Source organism: Lithobates pipiens, unplaced genomic scaffold (genome assembly GCF_037356315.1).
Source record: "Lithobates pipiens isolate NorthernLeopardFrog02 unplaced genomic scaffold, aLitPip1_a1.2 Scaffold_16, whole genome shotgun sequence".
Lineage (NCBI taxonomy): Eukaryota > Metazoa > Chordata > Amphibia > Anura > Ranidae > Lithobates > Lithobates pipiens.
Genome location: NW_027507748.1, coordinates 596,701,167 through 596,721,191, shown reverse-complemented (window position 1 = coordinate 596,721,191; position 20,025 = coordinate 596,701,167). Strand labels below are relative to the sequence as shown.

The following is a 20,025-nucleotide window of genomic DNA, read 5'->3' as shown; positions in this document are numbered from 1 at the left end:
CTTCTAATCATAAATACTTAATTTTCCCTCTTGATGCTAAAGGTCCATCCTGGGATAACAAAACCGAGCAGGCCTTCTTCAGAGGACGGGACAGCCGTGAGGAACGTCTCCAACTTGTCCGAATGTCTAAAAAATACCCCGATATTCTGGATGCTGGTATCACTGGATATTTCTTCTTCCGTGAGATGGAGAAGCAGCTGGGGAAAGCTCCACTAGTTGGATTCTTTGATTTCTTTAAAGTGAGTCTTATGGCAGACTGTCTCAAGGTCCAAGTCTGAACTCTCTTTCCTGGCAAGGTAGTTGGATCAGTTATTATATAACTAATCAGACAAGATGGAGATCACGGATTACAGCGGAGGAACAACATGGGTTACAGCCATGTTTTAATATGTTAATTGAGCAGATATTTTTTGTGTGTTTTGTCTGCACCTCCATTCTGCTATATAAATGCCAGATGTTCGTTTTCTAGAGCAGGAATGTGATGATATATTTTATTGGCTTGGTTTAGGGTATCCCCGCGCTGTCGTCAAGGGCCTAAACTATTTAAAAGGATAGGTTGCAGCAAACTACCGACAGGGGTATGAACCCTAACCCCCAGATAATAAAAGTGAAAATCAAACAGATGGTGTTGCGCTACCTGAACTAGATATAAATATAAATATAAAGAGCCTAGTACTGGAAAAATTGAAATCTAACTATAAATCAACTAGCCTATCTAAAATAAAAATTAAGGTGTCTTGTGCTAGTGTATTCTAAAACTTGAATTCCAGAAATCATGTGTTTATATATCAACATAAGTAACTAAGCAAAAGGAAAAAATATTCCATAAAGTGCAAATGTTAAAACGTGCAATTCATAATGCATGAAAAAATGATAAAATACAGTCTATAGTGAAATTAAATAAAGTGCCAGTGATGGTTAGTTCCGTAATCTTCTTAAACATAAAAAGGTTATTAAATATATATATAAGACAGTCTATATAAAAGCTGAAATAGGTGCTCAGTGACTTGTTCAGTGCTTCTCAAAAAGAAAAACAGGTGCCAGCAATCGTGTTGTAATTTCTGTGTCTCCAGTATACACGGCACACTAGGTGAAATGGCCCCTTACCTTACTGCTGTAAGGTAAACAGCAAATCAAGCAGCAAAAACAAGGGTCCAGGGATTCTATCCCAATTCCTAGCAGGTGGATATTGGTCCCCTCAGGTAGGTATTTTTCCTCTCAGATAGTTTCCATATAGATCTTTGGCTTCAGTATAGCTCCCAGAGGTCTCATAGGAAAGATAGAGGTACACTCGGATGGTGAAGTACGTTCGTAAAATTTATTGTAACGATATATAAAAAGAGGTACTCACAAACATACGATAAAATACAGCATTAAAAACGGACGAGCAATCCGCTCGTGTATGCGAACGTCACTTCCGGTATCCTCGTTCCGACGCGTATCGTCACTAGTCACGTGACTTCATCATTTCCCTGATGAAGTCACGTGACTAGTGACGATACGCGTCGGAACGAGGATACCGGAAGTGACGTTCGCATACACGAGCGGATTGCTCGTCCGTTTTTAATGCTGTATTTTATCGTATGTTTGTGAGTACCTCTTTTTATATATCGTTACAATAAATTTTACGAACGTACTTCACCATCCGAGTGTACCTCTATCTTTCCTATGAGACCTCTGGGAGCTATACTGAAGCCAAAGATCTATATGGAAACTATCTGAGAGGAAAAATACCTACCTGAGGGGACCAATATCCACCTGCTAGGAATTGGGATAGAATCCCTGGACCCTTGTTTTTGCTGCTTGATTTGCTGTTTACCTTACAGCAGTAAGGTAAGGGGCCATTTCACCTAGTGTGCCGTGTATACTGGAGACACAGAAATTACAACACGATTGCTGGCACCTGTTTTTCTTTTTGAGAAGCACTGAACAAGTCACTGAGCACCTATTTCAGCTTTTATATAGACTGTCTTATATATATATTTAATAACCTTTTTATGTTTAAGAAGATTACGGAACTAACCATCACTGGCACTTTATTTAATTTCACTATAGACTGTATTTTATCATTTTTTCATGCATTATGAATTGCACGTTTTAACATTTGCACTTTATGGAATATTTTTTCCTTTTGCTTAGTTACTTATGTTGATATATAAACACATGATTTCTGGAATTCAAGTTTTAGAATACACTAGCACAAGACACCTTAATTTTTATTTTAGATAGGCTAGTTGATTTATAGTTAGATTTCAATTTTTCCAGTACTAGGCTCTTTATATTTATATTTATATCTAGTTCAGGTAGCGCAACACCATCTGTTTGATTTTCATATTTTATTGGCTGCTGTGGGTAATAGCATGTTCCTTCCTTGTTTCAGATGTTACCAGTTGCCACTAGTGAGACTTGTGCAGGCTTCAATTTCTGGTACAAAACTATAATGTAAAAAGACAGAGCATTTTAGTGCCCCATTTTATCCAATCTTAGTGATACTATCTTATACTTCAAACTAAACCTGAAGTAAAAAGCAAGGTCTGCTTAATATTAAAGTGGTTGTAAACCTCAGACATGAAATCTGAGCAAATCACATATTTCTACAGTGTTTACTTGCCTCTCTCCAAAGCACCAAGTGTCATTTGTCTGCGCTGTCTAATTCCTCTGCTATCAGCATGAGTCCCTTCTGACAAGTTTTCCTGACACCAAGAGAAAAAATGTGACAGAGGAGGGGCTCCAGCTGATTGACAGCCTCGGCTCTGTTCCTGTGTGCTTTGTTAAGGGAGGTGTGTGTCGCTTCCCTCCAATCAGCTCTCAGAGCTCTTGTACAGTGTGCAACTGCAGCTCTGCACCCCCTGCTTTGAGTCTGTGAAAAATCCTTTTCATTCCTGAGCTTTAGGGTCCTTTTACACGGGGCGGATCAGTGCTGATCCACCCCGTGGATATCCGCTTACTCAGCGGGGATCGCTGGAGCGATCTCCGTTGAGCAGGAAGATGACAGGTCTGTTTCTGCACACTGCTCAGGAATGGACCTGTCACAGCGCCACTCTCCCCTATGGGAGATCGGGTGAGGATGGACCGCAGTGTCCGTCATCATCCGATCCGATGACGGATGGAAAAATAGCTTTTTCCTCCGTCACACTTTTTGGGATCGGATGTCAGTGGACATGTCACTGCTGACATCCGACGCTCCATAGAGCTCTATGGAGCATCCGTTCAGGTCCGCCTGAAAAACTGACAGGCAGACCTGAACCGATCGTCCGTGTGAAAGGGGCCTTACAAGGATATAAAGGACAAATGGTTGTAGATAAACTGGTACAACATATGTACAATGATTTGTTTCATTTTTGTGTATCACCCGAGGCCAGTTACTTCACTTGGTATAGGTAAGGGTTTACAACCACTTTAATGGACCTTCCCCCACTGTAAATAGCATTAATGTAAAAAAAAATAACACATGTAAGGAAAAAAACCTACATATAATTGCCTTACCACTGGCTTCTCTACTGAAGGGGTGATGTCATTATCCGTCCAGTGAAGTCCCATGGAAAGCCAAGTACATGAAATATCACAAGCCAAGCACAGCGCAAAGGTGTCTTCTCTTGAGATTTTGGGTACTTGACATTTCCCCAGTATCTTGCCAGTAGGGTGGTGACATCATTCTCAAGGCCAGAAGCCAGAGTAGGGTAAGGTATTGACCAATTTTAGGTTTAAGGCAGAGACATAAATATTGTTTTGTTGATCATATCTGATTCTTGTGTTTCCACAGTACAAGTACCAGGTGAATGTGGATGGGACAGTGGCAGCATATCGATTCCCCTATCTCTTGCTGGGTGACAGCCTGGTGCTTAAACAATCTTCTCCCTACTATGAACACTTCTACAGTGCGCTAAAGTCAGGGAAGCACTACATTCCCATCAAACGCAGCCTGGGGGATCTCATAGAAAAGATACGATGGGCAAAGGTGAGACCATCATTTTATAACTTAAAGCGGTAGTAAACTTTTTTTTATTTTTACCTACAGGTAAGCTTATAATAAAGCTTTCCCGTAGGTAAAATGAAAATCTCCTAAACATGCATCATTTAGGAGATATTCTAGTAAGCAGCAGCCAGAGACATCCCGCTCTGAGCTATGTACCGCAGCCATAACATCATCGCAGCTTGGCCATTCAAGCGGCTGCAGCCTGCGAACCCAGAAGGAAGACTGGATGAAGATGGAAGCCGCTGCAGCAGTGACAGTGTGCCGCTGGAGGGCTTTGTTTCAAGGTATATCTTTCATAATGTGCTAGTATGCAATGCATACTAGCACATTATGCCTTTAATTTGAAGGAGATTCCCCCCCACAAAGTACTACAGGCAGGTGTGAAAATCCTACTCCACACAATTGTCCTGCTATTCAGTAAATAAAGCTTAAAATTTGAGTTTTTACTTGCCCTAAAGTCCATTTCTTGTAGTTCATCAATAAACACAGGATTCAGAGACAGTTGGGTTATACTGTCATCAAAATATATATATATATATATATCAAACATGAATCCAGTTTACTTAGTGATGAGTCAACTCAGCCACTCTATAAGGAGGGTTACCGGTTCGTCCAATTGGACCAGATACCTCCAAAGCTTAATGGTCACTAAGGAAAATTTGGGGAGTGGGGCAAAGAGATGCCCCAAGAAAGCAATCAGGAGGATCAGCCATGGTATACAGTATATAGAAAATGAAATTAGCTTTATTAACGTATTAATAGTAGGTTAGAAAAACACTAAATGTAAAACAGTGACATTGATGTGGAATTATTCCCCAACATACCCTATTATAAAAGAAGGTCCTGAAGAAGCCCACGGGCGCGTGTGCGAAAAGCATTGAAATAGGTAACGCCAGACCAGCCCCACGCTCTACCATGCGCCCCAGCTAATGTTCGTGATTTCCCTGCACCGCCATCTTTCTGCTTGGATAAACATGCCCTGTATTGACTCACGAGCCACTGTAGTCAACCTCCCAGACAGCTGATCAGAAACCTCCATGCATTGCTGAGATATATCGGATTGTGATCACACTGCACCGAGTAGACGCTCCCTAAGCCTAGAATATGAAGGGGAAGCACTCCTGATGCCACATCCACAAAATCAGGCAAATAGGAAAGAGTACTAATTAAGTAACCAAAATGGGACTTTTAAGGCATGGAAACAATGGAGAAGCTCCCAAAAGAAAGAAATATTTTACATATTTATTGAAAAAAAAAAAACATAATAACACAATTTTTAACAAAGTTAAAATCATGCGAAAATGATTTTGTACAGTGAGCCCCTGTGCATCTACGCGTTTCACCGTGAGGCTTATTCAAGACACGAGCAAGGTTCAAAAACGTAACATATACAAGAAAATCTCACTATCTTCAAGGGACTAGGCCTCCTGTGCAACAGGGGCAGAAGTGCAGCTTCTGTTCAATGGTAAAAGTGACCACCAAAACAATGCTAGAATAACCAGGATTTAAAGAAGAAAATGCAAACCTTGCAGGTAAAGCTAGTGGCCTATGATATAGCCCAAATTAGCATGCACTACATGGAAGTTGGACAAAATGAACGTGCCCCTGGGAGACAGCCAGGTTCCCCTGGGAGACAGCTGGCTGTCTCGCAGGGGCACGTTCATATCTGTGCAATACAAATTCAGCCACACAAACTGTATGGCTAAATCTACATTGCATTCGTACCAAACTCATGCAAGACATTTTTTTGTCCACACTGAAATTGGATTGCATGGGTGGTCACAACCATCTAATCTGATTCTGAAAATCACGCTTTAGATGCGGTGCGCATTTGCAGCAAATTCACTGTGAATTTGCATTGCATCTAGTGTGAACCGGCTATAAAAGCTTCAACAAATCTTGCTGAAAGCTCTGAAAATGCTTTGTCAAAGCTTGCTGTTCACACTGCTCTTATACAGGCTCAAGCTAGCGTGAAACAGGCCTAAGGCTGGATTCACACCTATGCATTTTTAGTGCTTTTTGTATTTTGCTCTACAGAACTTGTTCCATAGGAAACCATGTTAAATGGACTGTAGTGCAAATCCTGCAAAATGCAAAAAGCACTAAAAATGCATAGGTGTGAATCCAGCCTTAGGGCTCGTTTACACTTGATTCAAAACATGGCATTGGACACACTCTTTTAAAGCTCTCTGAATGCCAGTCAAAGCTCCTGTCACTAAACGGTTAGCTTACAGTCCTTGTGTTTCCATTGCTTCAAAAAAATATACCCCATGTCACTTTGATGCTTCAAAGCATCTCCAAAGCCTCCATAGAAGTCTATGACTAAGCTCGCTTTGAAGCACCTGCAGCTTTTGAGAGGCTTTTGTCCAGCTTTAGCTTCCTTTTGTTTTGGATGTATTGCAGATATGAGATATCAACAGACACATACACACAGGGCATCTGCCAAGCTTCATTAATGCTTCAAAAAAGCATCACAAAGCACTACTGAAGAATCAAAAACACATCAAAAAAGCATGTTGAAGTGGAAGGCGCTTTAATGTGTGTTGAAGTTGAAGCAAGTTTAAATGAGCATTTACACCGAACACATGAGCGAATTTTCTGTCGGAAAAAACTTGGATGGTTTTTCCAACGGAATTCCGCTCAAGCTTGGCTTGCATACACACGGTCACACAAAAGTTCTCTGAACTTTCAACCGTCAAGAATGCGGTGACGTACAACACTACGACAAGCCGAGAAAATGAAGTTCAATGCTTCAGAGCATGTGTCAAATTTCCGACCAAAAGCTCACATCGGACTTTTTCTGGCAGAATTTCCGATCGTGTGTACAGGGCATTAGAAATAGATTTTATGATGTGTACAAACATCCAATTTTCTTGAGGGACACAGGATTCAGAGACCACCGGGACATCCAAAATCAGTTGTCCTGCTACATTTAGCTATTTCAAATTTTGACTCTCCAGAGCACCTGCTGCCACTTTTCTGCACCCCAGTTCATATGTTTTTGTGAGAAGGATGTGGAAACAAAGCTAAGCAACTCTCTCAGGGCTAAGGAAATCCACCCCAGAACTCTCACTCTGTAAATCCAGCAATGATCTCCACTCAGGTGATAAATCATGTATAACCCCTTCCCGCCGAGCGTACGCAGATCTGCGTACTCGGCTTCCGGGGGGTATTCCGGGATAATGCCCGCACCTGCAGGCATCATCCCGGTACCGTTTTTTACAGCGGGCGATTGGCTTTCCAGCCATAACAACCGATGCGGCTAAAAGCCGCTCGGCTGTTATGCCGGAGGAGCGGGAGGGGACGTCCCCCCCTCCCGCCACCTCTCGCCGCTGTTACCGGTGCTCCCGCTCGATCGGGAGCACCGATTAGCGATCCGTCGGCTCTGGCTGCTGGGGAGGAACTGGAACGAAGCCGTAATCGGCTTCGTTCCAGTCTCCTCATCGTAAACATGGAAGCGACGTCATGACGTCACTTCCCGTTTACTCGGCTGCCAATGGCGCCGGTTTTAAAAAAATATCCGGTATTCAGAATCGCCGTTTTCGGCGATCTGAATACATTGAAGTGTAAAGGAGGGGTGGGGGGGTCTTTTAGACCCCCGATCCCTCCATAAAGAGTACCTGTCACCACCTATTACTGTCACAAGGGATGTTTACATTCCTTGTGACAGCAATAAAAGTGATCAAATTTTTTTTTTTTTTTTAAAACAATTTAGTCATTTTAAAATAAATAAAAAAAAAAAAAAAAAATTCAAAGCACCCGCCGTCCCCGCGAGCTCGCAAAGCAAAGAAAACGCATACGGAAGTGGCGCCCGCGTATGTAAACGGTGTTCAAATCACACATGTGAGGTATCGCCGCGATCGTCAGAGCGAGAGCAATAATTCTAGCAGTAGACCTCCTCTGTAACGCTAACCTGGTAACCGTAAAAAAAATTTAAAGCGTCGCCTATTGAGATTTTTAGGTACCGTACTTTGTCGTCAATCTACAAGTGCGCGCAATTATAAAGTGTGACATGTTTGGTATCTATTTACTCGGCGTAACATTATCTTTCACATTACGCAAAAAAATTGGGCTAATTTTACTGTTTTGTTTTTTTATTATTTATGAAAATGTCCCTTTTCCCAAAAAGTTGCGTTTAAAACACCACTGCGCAAATACCGTGTGACATAAAATATTGCAACAATCGCCGTTTTATTCTCTAGAGCCTCTGCTAAAAAAATATATATAATGTTTGGGGGTTCCAAGTAATTTTCTAGCAAAAAATATGGATTTTAACTTGTAAACACGAAATTCCAAAAATAGGCTTAGTCATGAAAGGGATACGGTAAGTGCTCAAAAATATACACAAACTGATGTTTCACTTTCATGTCTGCAGCTTTCGTTTAGTTCACCACTGGTGCGGAAAGTCACATTTTTCACAAAATTAGGAAAAAGTTGCCTAAAGTCAAAAAGCTCAAGAGGCAATGACAGGCCTTGTAGAGTGTGGCTTGAAAGAAGAGGAAGAAACGCCATACATAAGACTGTAAAATTGAATAGTAATTTGACTAAGTCATGAAGACCTTCACCTGCAGAGACCATCAGGAATGAAAAATTAGGGTTTATTTAGAAAAACTTGAGCGTGCAAAATCTGGTGCAGCTGTGCATGGTAGCCAAACGGCTTCTAACTTCAGCTTGTTCAATTAAGTTTTGACAATAAACCCTTGAAGCTGATTGGTTTCTATGCAGAGCTGCACCAGATTTTGCATTCTTCAGTTTTAGTAAATCAACCCCATAGAGTCAGAATTTCTAATGGAAGCTGTGGCTGTGAGGTAAACCCGCACAGCATGGAATACAAAGAACCATGCCCTGGTTGAGGTGAAAGGCCGAAAATACCTTTGAGAAAAACAGAGGCTCTGGGCCTCAACACCTCCTTGTCCCTGTGTAGAAAGATGCTTTACAGAGCAAAGCTGTCAGACAGATACCTCACAGAGGTGATTGACAACTATGAAGGCCACCTTCTGAGTAAGAGTGGAAAGGAGGATATCCCAAAATGGTTCATTAGGAGTACCAAGCGAGCCAAATCGAGATCCCACAAAGACACAGGTACAAAGGTTCTAACCAAAGAATAGGAAATTGGTGGTATTTGAAACCAGATATCAAGTGCTGACATTTGACTATTGATAGTACTCTGTGCAAAATGACTCTTGATAGTGCAAAATGATGATGAAGGCCTGATTACAAAAAAAGGTCAGGTTTCATCAAACTGAGTATTTCCAGGAATGAAAGCTTCTTTCCTTGCTTCAAGTGAAATATGCCTTCCACGTGTGATGGTATATCTTGCAGGAGGTAGACTTCCTATCTTTTATCCAGGTAGGAACCGCCGACTCAGAGGCCCTTGTCCCTCAAAACCTGGCCTTAAACAGCCTTGCCATTAAAGCCAGGGACTGTGACGTCTTTGAAACAGAAGGTCTTGATAGGCTGGGAGAGCCCACAGAGCATCTGCCAGGAGTCTGAATAGGTCATAAGGCCACATCTGCTTGAGCAGATCCAGAGCTATAAATAATACTGAAATGCCCTCCATTTCCATCCTGTGGAGCAGACGACAAAGGCATACATAAGACTGTACTGATCCACCAGAGCATTCTCTGCTTCTGCCAGAGGATCTCTGTACCTGGAGACAAACCTGTCCAGTTTGTTGTTGAAGCTGGAGGCCAAGAGGGAAACAGATGGCATTCTCCCACTTAGACCCCTTTCACACTGGGGGGATTTGCAGGCGCTGCAGTGCTAAAAATAGTGCCTTTAAAGAGCCGCTCCTCACACTCCAGTGTTGTAGCCTGAGGGCTTTCACACTGGAGCGTTGCGCTGGCAGGATGGTAAAAAGGTCCTGCTAGCAGCATCTTTGGAGCGGTGTGTATACTGCTCCTCCACCACTCCTGCCCATTGAAGTGAATAGGGCAGCACGGCTATACTTCTGGCAAAGCGCCGCTGCAGCAGCGCTTTGTGGTGGTTTTAACCCTTTCTCTGCTGCTAGCAGAGGGGTAAAACCGCTCCGCTAGCGGCCAAATACCGCTGCTAAAATGACCGTAAAGCGGCACTAAAAATAGTGCCGGTTTACCACTGGCGCTTGCACCACCCCAGTGTGAAAGGGGCCTTATATCACAGGTTGTGGAACACTTCCAAGTGTTGAGCCCCTTCTCCCAGATCCAGGCTTTGACAGCTGAGGGAGTCTGCCTACCAATTGTGCACTCCTGGGATGTAAATGGCAGCCTGTAGTTCTGCCCAGGATGTAATCCTTTCTAGGTTAGAATACATTTACATCTCAATTCAGTCAGTTTTGTTAATTTATTAATAGACAGTCTGCATAAACCTGTGGTTTGTGTCTATTGATGCTTGTAGAAGTTTCTCCAAATCCTATCTAAGAGAAAATCACAGTGCATCCACGTTTATCCAGTGCATTCATTTTAGAAATCGGAAACAAACTGAAATTCTCCTGTTAATAGCATAATTAACAGTTTTTGTTTTTTTATTACATTCCACACTGTAGGGATACCTTATAATCTAGATTATGAATCTTCATGTAAGAATTTGCACACTTATCTTCTTCCTATTTGGTGATTTAACTGAAACGTCCGCTGTTATGTTCTTGTCTCCTTTTTTTTTCCAGGACAATGATGAAGAAGTCAAAAAGATTGCCAAAGAGGGCCAGACTCTTGCTAGGGAGCTGCTGCAGCCTCACCGCCTCTACTGCTATTATTATAAAGTCTTCCAGGTGATTGATCTGAAACCATCATTTAGATACAGAATACCTTATTAATTCCAAAGGGAAATCATGAATCATCATTATAAATTATGTCATCATTTATTTTTGGAGTCACTAAAAATTGTCATTCACTTTTCAGTTTTGTCTAAATATGTCTTCAACCTCGCGCCAGACTCTGGCGCAGCTGTGCATGGTAGCCAATCGGCTTCTAACTTAAGGTTATTTAATTAAGCTTTGATTCGAAAAACCTGGAAGCTGATTGGTTTTTATGCAGACCTGCCCCAGATTTTACACTCTCCGGTTTTAGTAAATTAACCCATGTGTCCCTGCCTAGTGCAACATTCCTACTCCATCTCTGTTGTGCATTTTCATATGTCCCTTTTTGGAGTCTGCAGATCCTAGTGAATTCTCTAAAGTATTGTATAAGACAGTGTGTCTCAACCTTTTTCAAGTCGAGGCGCCCTTGAAAAGTATTTTTAGTGTTGAGACACCCCTGTCCAAGACTTGGTTCATGTTTCTGTGTATCGCGGAACATGTGCAAAATCGCGCTTGTTTCTGACATGCGGACAAATGTTCTACTCTTTAGGGGTGCCATTAATTCTTAGTAAAACTCCGCACCTTGGCAAACTTTTGGTGCGGTTCAATTTTAAAAAAGGGTCGGAAACTTCTTTCCCTGCATTTTTGCGAGTAAGGAAGCCCATTAAATTGCCCTACACGCAGCACGCATCCACACATGTGTGAGCCAAGGGCTCGTTCACATGTCAGGTTGGAGGGGCGTTAAAACTATAAGGTTGAGCTGTCTTTACCACCCCCAACTGCTCCCCCTTTAGCTGCAGAGGCAGCAGCTGGGGGTGTACACATGCTCTGGCTGCAGCTGGAGGTATACCCAGGGTGAATGGGGCTGCACTGCAACTACCCCACTACTGTGTGCTTTGCACATGGTTACAGTGCGGTGATGCTGCATTTACGGGTTTAAAACAGGTGGTGAGGAGGCAACATTTTGCCTCTTTACTGCCTGCCAAATGCCTCTGGAAAGTGATCTGCACATGGGTTGCTTTTCAGAGGAGCAGCTGCCCTTATTGCTATCACAAACGAGCCCTAGAAACAGCAGTTCTGACAGTACAGGAATGGGGAGGTCAGGATTAAATGTAACATGCACACATATGTACATAAACATGTACACACATGTGTACATACACACACGTGTACACACACACATCTAAAGCCCTTTTAAAAGTTCTAACACAGTACATTTCCATCACACACCCATGTACTGCACTGTAGGGGGAAGCAGAGAGCACAGCACACCCCCTTTCCCTTTATGCTCACTTTGCTAAAACTGACGGAGCTCCCTCAAAGTGCTGATGGACAGTTCGGCAGGGGATCGGGAGATCGGGCTCATCTGACAGCCTTTCTCTCCCCTTATCCTCCCGCACACCTGAGGACCTCTGGCGGTACCCTAGTGTGCCGCCGCACACTGGTTGAGGAAAGACTAGTGTGTAAGAAAATACACTTCAGAATGAGGAAACCAGAAAATCTGTATATCAAGACAGGAAATGAGGGAACATCTCCCTAACAGGAATGACCAGACAGAAGATCTAACCTTTCCCTGCTCTATTCAAAACTAATAAAAGTATTCTACTTCACTGAAAATGTTGATTTAGATAAATTATTTAATATCTTTGTTTTTCAGACGTATGCAAAGCGTCAAACAAGCCATCCAGAAGTCCGCGATAAAATGGAACTTGTTCCTCAGCCAGATGATACTACTACCTGTAAATGCCATATAAAGAAGAAAAGCAAGGATGAGTTGTAGTACACCAATGGGATCCCGAGTTCCAGAAAATAACATTGGTTGTCTCCAAAGTGTCACTTTGAATGGCCTGCTTGTATACTGTAAGCGGTACTGCTGTGGCCAGAGATGGGCATTACACAATCTTTGAGGTTTACACAACTCCCATGCAGTACAGAAGGACTCTTCTAATATGATTTTTTAATAAAAATTCCATGTAACAGTGTTCATTCCAGCAGGATGTCATACACTGAGCCATGATTATATAAACTGAGCCAAGAGCAATGATATGATCAAAGCCATAGCAACCAGCCAGCTCACAGCCCTTATCTGATGGGTGATCTGTGGCTGGCTGATACACGTTGCGGTACACCATTGTTATCATTTTTCTTAAATGACTGTATTTTGTCTTTTACCCACTTCTGCTATTACTTATCTTTATGACGGAGAGCGGCGGGTGCTTACAAAAAAAATATGAAGGTTTCCTTGATATAGGGAGTATCTGCAGGACTCCATGTCGGCAGCCATTGACAAGAATGTATGAAAGTGGGCTGTTACAAAAGAGGTACTATTGCTAAGCGCAGGACTCCAAACATTTCTTTATCTATCACTTAGAAATAATTTCCAGGTTTCCCATAATACAGTATGTAACAAAATGGAACATTAAAGCATAACAAAACCCAAAAACAAAAATGTTTTTGGTCTGTTAAATATACCATTTGAAAGTGTTTTGTTTTAGCTGTTAAAAATATCTTGATAGTGCCAAAAATCTTGAGAGCTGCTTTCTGTGTTGGTGGCCTGTGCTGTTACCTTGTTCTCCGAGGACTACAGAACCACACCTCGCTGTGTTTTATAGCAGCAGCTGGAGGCATTGTTGTCAATTACAGCCAGTGAGCCAATGAGTGTGCAGGAGGGCGGGGCCGAGCCATCCTCTGTGAATGGATGTACAATTGTGGGAGTGAGCCTGCTCGAGTGTCCCCATAGCAAGAGGCTTGCTATTGGGGGCACTTGACAGGGCAGGGAGTCAAGGCCACCGGCAGGGGACCCAAAAAGAAGGGGATCAAGGCTGCTTGGTGCAAGACAGTTATAGAGACCAGGTAAGTATAACATGTTTGTAATTTTACAAAAACACGGCCTTTACTCAAAGATCTAGAAGGTTAGAAAAACAAATGTAGCCACCTAAGGACTGGCTAAGCTGCAATATTTTACTGTTTTTGTTTTTGGGTTTAAATATGCTTTAAATTGGGGGTCTCAAACTGGCAGCCCTCCAGCTGTTTGCGAAACTACAAGTCCCATCATGCCTCTGCCCGTGGGAGTCATGCTTGTAACCGTCAGTCTTGCAACGCCTCATGGGACTTGTAGTTTTGCAACAGCTGGAGGGCTGCCAGTTTGAGACCCCTGCTTTTAATCAATGGAATGCAGACAGGGTAGTGGGTACTGCTCATAACCTACCTTGACCCCATCCCGCCTCATAGATATCACTTTTTCAAATCTGCCATGAAGTTTTTACTGTTTTGCTCTTGCTTCTTTTCACAATGCTCTTGTACCAGAAGCGGTAGCTACAGAGATAATTTATATTGCAATGTAATGTAAAATGACACATGTACGTCCTATGAATCAATGTCTTAATTGGAGGTTAACTGACAACACAACTGTTGTACTCCTTTTTTTATTCAGCAAAAGAAACGCCAAGGGTACTAATAAAAGAATGCACACTCAATGCGTTGTGACGGTGTCAAAAGTTGGCCATACACCATAAGATTTCTATCCTTCTGCCCCACAGGCTAAGCAAGAGAAATAGCTTGACTTCCCCAAACCATGCTAAACAGCACAGATAGATGAACCTGCAGTGCTGTCTACTGTATTTTCACCCGACTCCTTTGTCAAAAGTCAATTGACTGACTGATCAACTTTTGTTGAGCCAGGTGGTGTTGACTGGGCCCCAAATGAACACATTTCAATGGATCCAGCAGGAATTGTCCAAACTTAGATCGGTTTTTGGCCAGCTTTAGTCTTCAGTTTGGCCCTAGATTAAACAAATGTTTCTTTACATCCTGCGTGAGTGACACTTTAATTCTGACCTATACAAATGCATATATACTTACCTTACTTACCATATATACTTACCTTCCTGTGTCTCCCCTTCTGCTCCGTTTAGCTGCTGAGAGTGAATTGAAAGTTTTGGGTAAGCGAAGAGTCACCAGAGTCATAGGTTACACAGGGCTATGAACTCCGCTGTCACAGTGCTGATTGGCCTAGGGCTTCGCACGGAGTGAGTCTCATTTGCCTCCATACCTAGAAGTACCAGAAATTCACTTCAACTCTCAGCACTAAATGGCAAGGAAGTGAAACCTGGGAAATAAAGGAAACCTGTTACATTTGTTCATGATGAACACTCAATGCTCTCGGTTTTTGCTGTTTTCCAAAACTATAACAATGTGTATATTGAGAAATATGAAGAATATTCAGTACTATTTCATATGACCGTATCTCCGTCAACTGCTGCTGCTGCAAATGTACAGATCTCTATGTACTGTTTTTATGAATTTATAATAAATATTTTTATGTCTCTAATTATCATTCTCTGCATTAAGGTAAAAAAAAACCTGTGCCGAGTAGCCCCCCCCCCCCCCTTATACTTACCTGAGCCCAATCTCAATCAAGCGCTGTGCCCGATAACAGCAGCTCTCCATCCTCAAATAGCAGATTGATGGCAGCGGGGGGCCATTGGCTTCTGCTGCTGTCAATTAAATCCTGTGACAAGGACATGGGGGGGGCGAGGCCAAGCCACGCTGTATGTGTCTGTAGATGCAGGAAACGGCTCAGGATCACTCCCGTACAAGCCGTTTGCTATGGGGGCACTTACAGATGAGGTGGAGCCAGGAGTGCCAGCGGGGGACCCCAGAAGAAGAGGATTTGGGCTGCTGTGTGCAAAACAATTGCACAGAGCAGGTAAGTATAACATGTTTGTATTATTTTTTTTTTGTTTGTTTAAATAACAGTTTTTAAATTACTTTAAAGTTGAATTCCAGCCTAAGGCTAACTAGTGTTAAAAATGTCCAAACCCCTCTTACTGTTACTTAACTACTTATACTGCCTAAGATGTGTATAGTTACCTATTCTTAAGCCTGGTACACACTATAACTTTTTTCATTGAGCCCGAAATTACAGATTATCAGATTATCATACTAACACATGCGATGTTGGTGCTGCAATCTGCCCCATTGACAGAGGGACTGCCTCCCACGCGAACACCCCTCCAATCAGCAGCCAATTGCTGATTGTATGCTGGTTTCCAGCATGCTCGTTCAACAGAAGCTTTTGTCAGATGAGGAGCTGTACATACAGGCCAAAAGTCATCCAGTTCCTCCCAAACCATTTGTTTTCAGCTAGTTTTTGGCCTGTGTTGTACCCAGCATTAGTCCACTCCAGTCTGGTCATGTGATCCCCTGTGTAAAGGAGTGGAAGCTGTATGAGAGGGAGCACTCGACAATGGCTAGGAATTCTGGAAGTGGTGTTATCACCCAAAACCCAGTCATTGTCAGTGCTCCCTCCTCTCCCCTGCAGCTGCCATTGACTAACAGGGAGTATACATACCTCCTTTTTTTTTATTTACACAGGTTGGGAAAGATAAGTAGCAAGTGTGGGGAGGGAGCATTTTTAATCACTTGTTGACCGTATAACCTAGATGCAAGGCGGCTCAGCTGCGCCAGATCACCTACCTAGTACGTCGGGGTGCCCAACCTTTTGAAGAGCGAGGGCAACTTAAGCGACTTGGTAACTGGTCGCGGGCCACAATGAGTGGAGTGGGTGGTTGGCATGTCCGTGTCCACTCTGCATTTGCAGAGTGGACACAGATGCAGCCCACAATACTTTTTAGCAGATCGTATTGGAGGTAAGAACACAAGTCGGTTTATGTCTGCCACTACTTAGAGGTGAATGAAGGGTCCAATTGGTCGGACTGTCGGACTGACCGTGTGAAAGGGGACCAAAGCTGCTTTCACACTGATGCGCTGCGGTTTACCCACACCACGTGTGCAATGCAGTGTACCTTTTGGCTTTCCTGCAGTTTGCAATAGACTTCTATTATATTCTGCAGGCTTGGTGCGCTTTCAGAAAGCTCACCAATTTCGCAGTTAATAATAGAATTCTATGGCTCAGTGCAGGTAAACTGCTCTGCACCTGCGGATCAGTTGTCCGCTGCAATATTGCAGTCCCACTATAAGTTGCAGATCGCTGCCATTACTAGTAAAAAATAAATACAAATCCCAGTATACTGTATATCCCATAGTTTGTAGACGCTATAACTTTTGCGCAAACCAATCAATATACGCTTATTGGGGTGTTTTTTCCCCAAACAAATGCAGCAGAATACATATTGGCCCAAATTTATCAAGAAATTTTGATTTTTTTTTTTTTACATTTTTTTTTTTTTTTTATTGCATATGTTTTATAGCAGAAAGTAAGAAAAATGTATTTAATTGTTGGTCTTTTTTTTGTTTATAGCGCAAAAAATAAAAAAAACGCATTCATGATCAAATTCCACCAAAACAAAGCTCCATTTGTGGAGAAAAAAGGACTTACATTTTATTTGGGTAGAGTGTCACATAACCAAGTTCCGTTTAGGGGTTAAATCTTACGGAGGTCAATTGGTTACGACTAGTTAATGTTAGGCTGGAACTCTACGTTAAGCCTAGCCATTCATTCTACGAGTAACACATTTGGGGAGAGATTTACTAAAACTGGTGCACACAGGTTTTATTGTCAAAGTTTAATTGAACAAGTTGAAATTAGAAGCGGATTGGTAACTATGCACAGCTACACCATTCTGTGTGCACGTTTTAGTAAATCTACCTCTTGGTGTCTGACAGCTGCACTCTGATGACCATTATATTCATCCTATTGTTGCAAACAGCAAGAAACTAATCTTATTCGCACCTGCTACTTCTTCTGTTTCACCTTGGGTGATGGGAATCCCTAAGGCCTCTTTCACACTATTTTTAGCTGTGCTTTTTTTTTTCTCCTCAAAAAAAGGTTTTATTGAACAAAATACATCCTACAAGTAGACGAGAGGACAAAAGTTACAGTGTCAACCACGTGTATGTTACATGCCTACACAAAACATAGACAAAACAGAAGCATCCATGTTACCAACCAAAACAATCAGAATGTTCCCCAGTGGGTGTAGTGTATTTATACATGTGGACAACTTCATATTACAACATATTAGCTTCCTGCCACCGTTTCGGGGGCCTTCAACCACCTCTCCCAAATTTTGTCAAATTTAGAGGGACATCCCCTATGGGAATAGACAATCTTCTTGTATGGCAACGTGTTGTTCACTTCCACTATCCAGTGGGAGAACTCAGGTGGGTTAGGTCTCATCCATGTCCTAGCTATAACCTTCATAGCTGAGAAAAGATTCTCATGTAGGAATGTTCTAGTAAATTTGTTCAATTCTGGTTCTGGAAAAAATTCCCAATAGGCAGGCAGGCCTTAGGCTGTACTGTTATTGGAGAGCCCATGGTGTCATGTAAGAATCGTACAACCTGTGTCCAATATTCCTTTTGGGGCATTGCCAGAGGAGATGGTAGAATGAGCACATAGCTTGGTTATACATTGGACAACTGGAGGACTGGTCGGGCCTGTACCTGGCTATCCTGAGGGGTGTTAGATATGATTTATGTATTATAAAGATCTGGGTGAGACGATCCGAAAGCCTAGGGGAAACCAATTTGCATCAAGGGCCTCACTCCATTCCTCATCCTCCATATGTCTCAGCTCTCCCTCCCATCTTGTTTTTAATGCAAAAGCTGATAAAGTAGTCTGTGTGAGTGTCAACATGCTGTAGAACTGTGAGATCAGTTTTCTAGGGTCAGGGCATTTGATTGCCTCCATTAAGGGATTGTTGGCAAGGGGTGTGCTGTTGGCTGGGAACTGGTAACGCTACGCATGATGCACTTGCAAGTATCTAAAGTACATTTGGCTCGGTAGGTCAAAATCTGCCTTCAACTTGTCAAAGGATTTGAGTGTTCCATCAGTGACTATATGTGAAAGATAAAATATGCCTTTGGAACTCCAGGTGTTGCAGTCTGGAATTGAATTAAATTCAGGCAAAGTATTGTTGTGCCACAGAGGGGTGAATTCCTGAAATGTTGGTATATTGAGTCTAGTGAAGGCTAACTCCCATACTTTTTTATAGTGGTGTAGCAAAGATTTCAGTTCGCCCTCTCGACCCATTCCAACCGCTTTATATGAAACTTACCGTGAGGGGATCCCCGATGGATTGTATCCACCCCAGGCAAAGGAGACATAGGAATCTCTCCCTATCAACCTTGTCTATGTGAAAGAGTTGAGAGAGTTGAGCTGCCAGGTAGTATAAGTTAAAATCAGGCAAAGCTGTTCCTGCAAGGTCCGTAGGAGTTTTAAGTCTATGCCAAGGTAGTTTATGTCTATTTTTACCCCAGACAAAGGGCTTTAGAATGGCCTCCATCAGTCTGAAATGCCTCAGTATTAAATATACCGGTGAGTGCCATAGTATGTAGAGGATTTTTGGTAGCAAGACCATTTTTATAAGATTTATCCGTCCCATAACCCCCAAGGGGAGATGGGCCCAGGTTTGAGTTTTCTCCTACTCCTACTACAGTGTAGTGTAGAAGTCTGTAAATTGTGCTGTTACCCTCCTAGGCTATGTCTCTAGGTTTCCATCAGCGGAGCGCAGGGAAACCACTACCGGGGGACGATCCTCACAATGTACCAAGTACGCTAGGAGTTTTCCCGCCCTCTCCCCATGCTCAAATGAGTTTTGTTTATGGAAAAACATTTCGCGTTTGGATTTCTCATAATGCAGCAGGTCGACCACCCTAGATCTTAGTTTAATAGCAGTGGCTTTTTCTAAAGTGGGATTTCTGAGGTATTCGGTTTCAGCTACACTCGGGTCCTCTGTCGCCTTGTCCAGAGCCAGCGTGGAAGTTCTCTTAATCTGATTAATATGCATGGTAAGAGTCATGCGAGTATGTAGTTTGAACGCCTCCCAGACTGACTGTGGTGTAGCAGTGCCCTCATTTAGAGTCAAGTATTGTTTCCAGTCTGTGACCATGTCATCATCCTCCGGGAGCAAAGTCAACCAGAAGGGGTTCAGTCCCCATGTAGTAGGTGGCTTTTCATGAGGTAAGGAGATTATAGCCCAAATAGGGGCAGTGATCAGATATTGATCTAGGGGAGAATCCAGATACAATCAATCTCGACTGGAGGGACCTGTAGATAAGGATTAAATCTATACGTGACATAGAGTGGTGAGTAGGTGAGAAGCATGAATAAGCCCTTGTCGTGGGGTTGCCAAAACTCAAGAGTGTCCTGGCAAATAGAGTCTGGCGGGCAGGCGGCAGAGTGGATGCCTAAACCGGGGTCAAGGACATTATTAAAGTCTCCTGCCGAGATTGCCAGGGTGGAAGGCCATAAAGTCAAATCCTGCAGTCGGTATGGTGGGGGTATATAGAAGGCTAACAGCAGAAACAC

The 20,025-nt window shown here is 42.7% G+C and overlaps 1 protein-coding gene across 1 annotated transcript in view; it reads left to right on the top strand.

The window, feature by feature from the left end:
- POGLUT3 (protein O-glucosyltransferase 3) overlaps nucleotides 1-15,081 on the top strand; it is a 39,654-nt gene extending 24,573 nt beyond the window's left edge. The window contains exons 5-8 of the mRNA XM_077483962.1: nucleotides 43-239; nucleotides 3,764-3,958; nucleotides 10,620-10,724; nucleotides 12,409-15,081. Coding sequence (XP_077340088.1) covers nucleotides 43-239; nucleotides 3,764-3,958; nucleotides 10,620-10,724; nucleotides 12,409-12,531 — 620 coding nt within the window. The 3' untranslated portion in view covers nucleotides 12,532-15,081. The remainder of the gene's footprint in view (nucleotides 1-42; nucleotides 240-3,763; nucleotides 3,959-10,619; nucleotides 10,725-12,408) is intronic.
- The last annotated feature ends 4,944 nt before the right edge of the window (nucleotides 15,082-20,025 follow it).